The 7,212-nt window shown below is 37.4% G+C and overlaps 1 protein-coding gene across 5 annotated transcripts in view; it reads right to left on the bottom strand.

Moving 5' to 3' along the window:
* Positions 1-488: 488 nt before the first annotated feature.
* The window catches only part of STXBP4 (syntaxin binding protein 4), a 73,961-nt gene continuing 67,237 nt past the window's right edge, over positions 489-7,212 (bottom strand). For 4 of the 5 annotated variants that reach the window (XM_074921876.1, XM_074921877.1, XM_074921875.1 and 1 more), the window contains one exon: positions 490-3,534. In XM_074921876.1, the coding sequence (XP_074777977.1) occupies positions 3,423-3,534 (112 nt within the window). In that variant the 3' untranslated portion in view covers positions 490-3,422. Of the gene's footprint in view, positions 3,535-7,212 lie in introns of all 5 variants that reach the window. The other variant, XM_074921879.1, reaches the window with a different exon arrangement.

Here is a 7,212-nt window from a genome sequence, read left to right as displayed (position 1 = left end):
TCTATAGATTTAACTGTAGAAAACTACAGTGCAGCTACTGCCTGGCTGTGCACCCGCCAGCACGGGCGCCTGACCACTATGTGAATATTTTAGCAATGTTTATGGAATGGCCAGCTCACATATGTATGTGTGCTTATATTTATCTGGTGGGGTTGACGAAAGAATCGTTTAATTTATTGAGACACTGAGTAGTGTTACATGGAAGTTATTTATCGCCTGTGGAGCTGAGTATCTAATATGCCTGTGTAGGTATCTGTGTTAAGCTGTTTGCTTTCATGGGACAATGTGCCATTTTAAATTTACTGGAATATTTGCAGTATTTGAAGGGCAATGTGGAGCAAGTATTCAGGTAAAGATTAACACCAGTGTGTACCAGAACAGTATTTTTCACAATGTCACCTTTACAAGGAAAATAAATAGAGGTATGGGAATCATTTATGGCCCCATGGCCATTCCCTTGTAAAGATGTAGTTTCATTATCTTAAAGGATATAACATGTACTTTCATTTCTTTTCCACTGAAATTTTTTTATTCTGGAATAAAAATGAAAAGTTGTTGTTTACAGTGTTGCACATTTTGCCAACTGCTTTTTACAATTTCTTTTTAAGCTATCCTAGAACCATTTTCTCAATATACACAGTTTCAGCTTAATCAAAATAATTTCACAAACTATTTCACAGAAAGGAAGAGACAAGAGGAGCTAGAGAGAAATAACCTAGGAAACAAGTATGCCAGCGTACAAAAATAGATTAGAACAGTTGGAGATTGTAGGTATGAAAATGTAGTCTCAATAACGGAGAATCTGAACGAGTGGATTATCTGGAGAGGTAATGCTTACGGGAGAAGCAGCTAGATAGATACAGGGATCTATTTCTAACGTCTTTAATTTCTAGGCAAATTTATAAGAGGGGGAGAAATAGTCTCCAAGTTTCTGAAATGTTCTCATCTGTGGGTGGAGGCAGTAAAGCAGAGCAGGCAGATTGCCAACATTTTGTCTCAATTTCTCCCCCTCTCGTGCACAGCAGGCTGTGCATTGGATGCTCAGAGCCAGAGATCATTACCACTCCGCAGGAAGGGCGAGCAGTATGTGCAGAGCTGTCCTCCTCCAGCTGATCTAACAGAAGGACAGCTTTAAATTGCTGTTAGGTCTCTATGAAGTCTCTGCTCATGCAGCCTGCCTGATCCATAGTCTCTGTCCCTAAATAGCTTTTCCTGTTTGAAACACCCAGCTAGCTGTCACAGAGCCACTAGCAGAATAAATCAAGTTTGTGAGGGTCAAGTGGAGATTCAAACCTCTCTTGAACAGAACTGGGAAACTGGAATCTCTATGCAATCTGGATAGCATGGAAGTATGAACTGAAAGGGCTTGTCATAAAGCATCCAAACAACTACTACAGCAAATATCGCAAGGAATTCAGATCATTATATATCCTCTGTGGGTCATGAATCTGCCATTTTCAGAAAAAGGATTGCAGTGTCCAACCCTGAAACTGAAGCACATGCTCTGTCCCTTCAGATCCTGTTCTCCAGGAACACAAAGGAAGCTGTGAAGCACGTAGGAGCCATAGGAGCAAAATAAGGCTAAAGCATTTATGCGCTATTGCTATGAGAAGTTTTCTTAGAAATATAAGTTACTGTGGGTCTGCTGAGCAAGCTCTTCTTTCTAATCTACACCACCTGTGTAGATTCATGGATAATTTGGTTCTGACCTAGTTAAAAGTGCAAAACATTTTTTCCTATTTGCTTATCCAATATATCCTCACATCTACTTCCAGCCAAGCCTGCAAAAAACTCTTGTGAGACACACACTCTCTTCCTCCAGGAAGAACACTTGGTGATGTGCTCTACAGCTCACAGGCCAAATGCAATAGATTGCTGCTCTACTGTTCAAAGAAGACTTGACTTGGGCTTTAAAAGAAGGTATATTGATTCAAAAGGATCAACAGCTACAGTGGGCCTGACTCGGCACAGCTCTGCAATGCTAAGGACAGAGAGTGTGGCACAGGCACCAGAACTGCAAATCAGTCTGGTCTTTACATCCATTCCTCAGAGCACAAGGATTTTTAAATCCAGTGCCAAACCTGCTGAAGGCAGACCTCAAAAAAATTGTGATTGCACAGCGTCATTCCTTTGTATCGGCCAATAGAGGTGAGCTGGAGTGCAGAAGTGTGCCTGAACATTTCCAGGGAGGTTCTGCAGTCCTTAAGCGTGCTGCTCAGAAAAATGCAGATTGCAGCCTGTGTCTTTTTCACACTGTACAATCCCGCTCTTCTTGGACTGAAGGTCCGAGATAGGGTTTTCCTTTGGCATATTCAGCAGTGCTTTTGCAAAGTTTCAGGTCGGTCTTTCGCTCATTCATCAACACCTACCATATATATTATACACATACATGCACATTTATAAAGGAACCTCCAAAAAAAGTAGCATAGAATCATATTTGACAAAGCTGATGTCATACATTGTGTTGTAAATAATGGGATTTAAAATATCATGTGCTATTGAGGTACAGTAACCTGTTCATTAGCTTGCACGAGCACCCCGTCATTTTCTTTATCCTCTTTAAATTATCACCAATGTGTACAAAATTATTTTCTTCTACTTAAAGACCAACTTTAAGGAGGTGACTGATTTCTGCTGATCCTGGAGGTGGTTTCACAGGTTTCATTGTACTTGAAACTTCACAGCTTCCACTGAAGTATTTGATGCATGTATGTATCAGTTTAGCAGAGTACAACAGTGGAATAATTTTAATTCTTGCCTCATATTGTTGACAGAGTATGGTGTCCTCTACCAAAACTGTTTCTTTTTACTTGACAAGCTATCAAAGACTTACATTTTATAAAGCTCAACCACAAATCTTAATACAGTACTTCTTTTAAATGTTATTAGGGCTCCAATACTTGTAATAAGTTGCTAGATTTCTATTAACAAAACTTACTTGCAAATTTCTTCCATAAAAATAAATTTTTTCAGTAAAGACATCTACATTACACTCACTAGTTTTGGTTAAAAAAAGGAAAAGGCTCACCTTACATCTTTCAGTCAACCATCACCTGGAATTTACCATGTGAAAGTACAACCAATGGTCCCATCTCTTACGCTGGTCAAAGCTGTGAAGATTTCACTTCAGGTCAGTGGAGTTATACCATCAGAGAAATCATGAAAAAACCTGAGGTAAGACTGATCCCTGCACACCAGACTGGGACAGGTTAAGGACTGAAGGGTAACTTCTGCAGCACCAGCATCTTTTGTAGCACCGTCAATAAACCCAGCTAAAGAATGGCAGAACTTCCTTGGACTCGAATGGGAGAAATGTCATCAGGTACTATTATATTAGACTAGAAAGTACATAGATTTAAAAGTGTGCATCTTCTCACTAACATATGGAACCTAGACAAATTACTTTCTGTCAACAGTTGTCCTCAGCTCTTAGACCTGGGAAGCTCTTTTATTCCATCGTCATCATCCTCAGAGCAAAGCAAGCTCAGTGCACTTGTTACGGGATGGATCCATGACGTTGTCTGTGTCACATGGCTAAAAAGAAACAAGAAAAAAAAAAAAGTTTACCAATCTCAAAACAAGAAATACCAGATACAGTCTGGAGTTATGATGATTATTACAACACTTTCAAATACAGAATTCTTTTTTTTTTTTTTTTGGTAACTATGAGATTTTTACAAGATGTGGAGTCTTCCAGGTGCTAGAACTTGGACTGAAGGTCTCATTTCCCAGTATATTAGACCCTACATTTGACATGCAGTCTAAGCTGCTTTAGTTTTTGGTACACTTCTATATGAATGGAAAGAACCTGCTCAAGGCTCGGTAAGGACAGATAAATGGAACAGGCTTACTGTTTGCGGGTGAGAACACTGTACACCTTATGATTGGTAGTATGCATGCTAGCCATACTGTGTGTGGGCAAGATACAGCCTCTTCTCCCTTCTGGAATAATGTGTTCTTGGTAAAGGAAATAGCTTCTTTTCACTTAAAAAAAACCCTTGCTAATAAATTCACAGTTTTTATAGTCAAGTCAGTGCAAAGATGAATTTTGTAATATAAGTTCATTATAAGAACTAGCTGAAAAATATTGTATGTATAATATACACCATAAAAGACAAACAGCTCTTCCTCACAGCTTCTTACATACAGTACCTAAAGCCCACGCCTATACTCACCTTTCAGGTGTGTTGGTTTAACTAAATATGAAGTGCCATGATGGAACTACTTCAGATTTACCTTTTCAAGTAAAACAGATTTTGTCTTTCTGTCAGATAATGCTCTCTCTCTTGAATATCCGACTATGGAAACTGATACGTTAAAGTGGGAATTTGACTCAATGAGTTATGGGTATGGTGACCCCTAATCCAGTCAATAGGATTGTTACCTTGTATTCACACCTTGATCTTACCTTGATCACATCCCTGATCTTACCTTGTATTCACACCTTTCATTTGAGTCTACCGAGCTCAGAATAAGTTGGATATGATGAGGACAACAATACTATTCACCAAGAGGTAAATATGATGCTAATGTAAATCACATCACAAGCTGCATTAATAGATTAACTGATCTCTGAACTGGTAATTGGTGAATTTAGCCAATTCAGTTGAAGCAATGCCTGAGTAAGGACCAAGCATGAAAAACAAAATGTGGAAGATAAAGGCCATATCCTCAGTTATTATCCTTAAAAAAAAACCCAAACAAAAACCCAAAAGCTCCAGTTATGCGTAAAAACAATTAATAAGTGTTTTTTCTGGTCAGAGCAGCACTGGCTGGACTCCATTCCTTCATGAATATATTACAAAAATGTGCATCACCTTATTGGAGCTGTAGAGATCAGTTTCACAGAAGTTAAAACAGAAGTGTAAGTGAACAACATGTAGCTACAGAAAATACAACAGCAGATGCTGACCATTCTCGAGTACAGTAATGATTGCATTCCAAGAAAGTGAATGTCTCATTTTTACTAGAAATGAGAGCAACTTTCCAAAGTTTCCAATGTTTACATTTAGAAAGTCAGATGATAGCCAACATGAAGAATACAAAGAGAGTCCTTTAACTATGTTTTAAGACAACTTTGTGAATAAAATCTGTCTAATCAAGAACATCATTCCCATTATTCTACAGCACAGGGAAACATATGTATTCATATTTATATTATGAATATATTTATATTTGTAAATATACTAAGGAAAATGTCTTTGCTCTATTTTATATAATGTCAGGAAATGCCATTTTTTTCTTCAATTAAAAAAATTAGTTAATACTGAAGATAGCACTCTGAATTAAAGTCCCAGCATGTGATTTCATTTATCTGCGTAACAACACAGAACTCCTTCCAATACCTGCGGAATCATGGGAGCCAAATGAACTGGATTCCATCCATTCCAGCTTTGCCAATGCAAGATTTATTGCCTGCAGCACTATTTTAAGTGTTTATTTGTCTGCTTTTATCAAGCCATTTCCCAGCAACCCATTACTGAATTCAAATAAGAACAAAATTATTTTTAAATTTTATTTTTTCCCATTTGACTTCCCCATGTAGCATGCCTAGACATGCTATGTACATAAATCCTTAGCTTTATCTTCTCATGAGCATGCAGTATCAATCCTGTGAAATGGGAGACACTGCAGGAATAGAAGAGCTATGTGGAGAAGCATTCACAGGTCTTTGATGTAATCAACTAAAAAATTCTTTGTTAAGTGTTTATTCTTCAGAAGATTTTCCTCCTACATACTTTAGGACCAGGAGGCAAATGATAGCATGCCTAACTTTCTGCTAACCGCTGTAAGAACTTGACTTTGTTCTCATACAAGTTAAATGCAAAAATTCTCCAGACCTTTAATAGTGCAGAATTGTGGCACTGAAATCAGGGTTAGAATTTTCTATATTCAGTGGCATAACATTGTTTAATCACTGGTAAGAAAGAAAAAAACTAGTTTTCATCCATTTTCATATATATGGGGCCAAAGTTTGCTCTAATGTCAATCTGCTGTAAAAGCTTCTGATTCGAACTCAAGTTCTTTTAAACTTGCCCTAGACTAAAGTCTGAACGCTTCTGCTAGGACAGTCTGTTTTAAATCCTCTGCCAAAATCCTTACTAGGAAAAGAACTCTTATAAATAAACATTAAGTCCAGATACCATGTCTCACATTGTAGACAGACACACACAATATGCACAGATTGTTTAGGTGAAGAATAAATGTATAAACCCCCCTGCTATTTATTTTTAGCTCTCCAAAAGTGCTGTGGCTAAAGAGCTTTGACATAATCAGTCCGAAGAGATAATCCCAGATTTACTGGTTTGCAGAACATTCTTGTATTAGAAATACATCCTCTCTGATTTGTGTGTTAGGGCCAGCAATAAAAGTGAGAGGGAATTCAAATCTACCTCTAGGTTTTGCTTAATTGATGGAACTGTTTTGAATATTAAAGGAATATTTGGAAAGCCAGCATTACAAATTCTAAATGTAAAATGTTTTCCATTTGCAAGTGTTCCTGTTCAAAAGATTAATTTCATATTTTCAGAGCAATTAACAATATTTAAAGATTTTCAGGTTTTCAAACAAGTCGTTGCTATCAGAGGTAGCCAAATTTATGGTTAGAAAGCAGAAACATTTGATCTGGAAATATGTCAGTAGCTTATTCTGTCTTTTTAACATTAGTAAATTGCATGACAAATTTTAGAGCTTGGAAAAACAAAACATGAGAACACAAGGATTTTTTTGGCAAAGAAGTGGTAGCGAATTATTTAAAATACCATTATAATTACCCTCCTTATGGTTCATACTTCTTTACATGGAAAATGATTTCTTGTAAAATGAGAACTTAAGACAATCTTTTAAGAAAAGAATAATTCAAAGAAAAATTCAGAGAAAAACTAATGGAAAAAATGGCTGTACCTTTCTTAGATTTTGAGCATTATTGAGACATGCTTTTCACCTTAAATTCTGTTCTCCAACTAGGACCAAATTCTGAAGCCTAACAGGGAATCACGAAGAGTCTTGTAGACAACACAAGTGCTGCAGGGCCACTCTGCAGGATGCTGAGCTCGAAAGCAGTGGTGTGGTATCCTTTGAAGTTGGGGTTTTTTCCCCCCTTTTTGACATGGGATGACATTCATAACACCTGGCTGAAGTTTTCCAGTGCACCAGGGTTACTTAGCTCTAAAAGAAGCGATCTTATGCAAGACCCATTTGTTTGAGATCTGT

The sequence above is a fragment of the Athene noctua genome, chromosome 18 (assembly GCF_965140245.1).
Source record: "Athene noctua chromosome 18, bAthNoc1.hap1.1, whole genome shotgun sequence".
Taxonomy (NCBI): domain Eukaryota; kingdom Metazoa; phylum Chordata; class Aves; order Strigiformes; family Strigidae; genus Athene; species Athene noctua.
The sequence above is the reverse complement of the archived record's forward strand: the minus strand, read 5'-3'. Positions and strand labels throughout refer to the sequence as shown.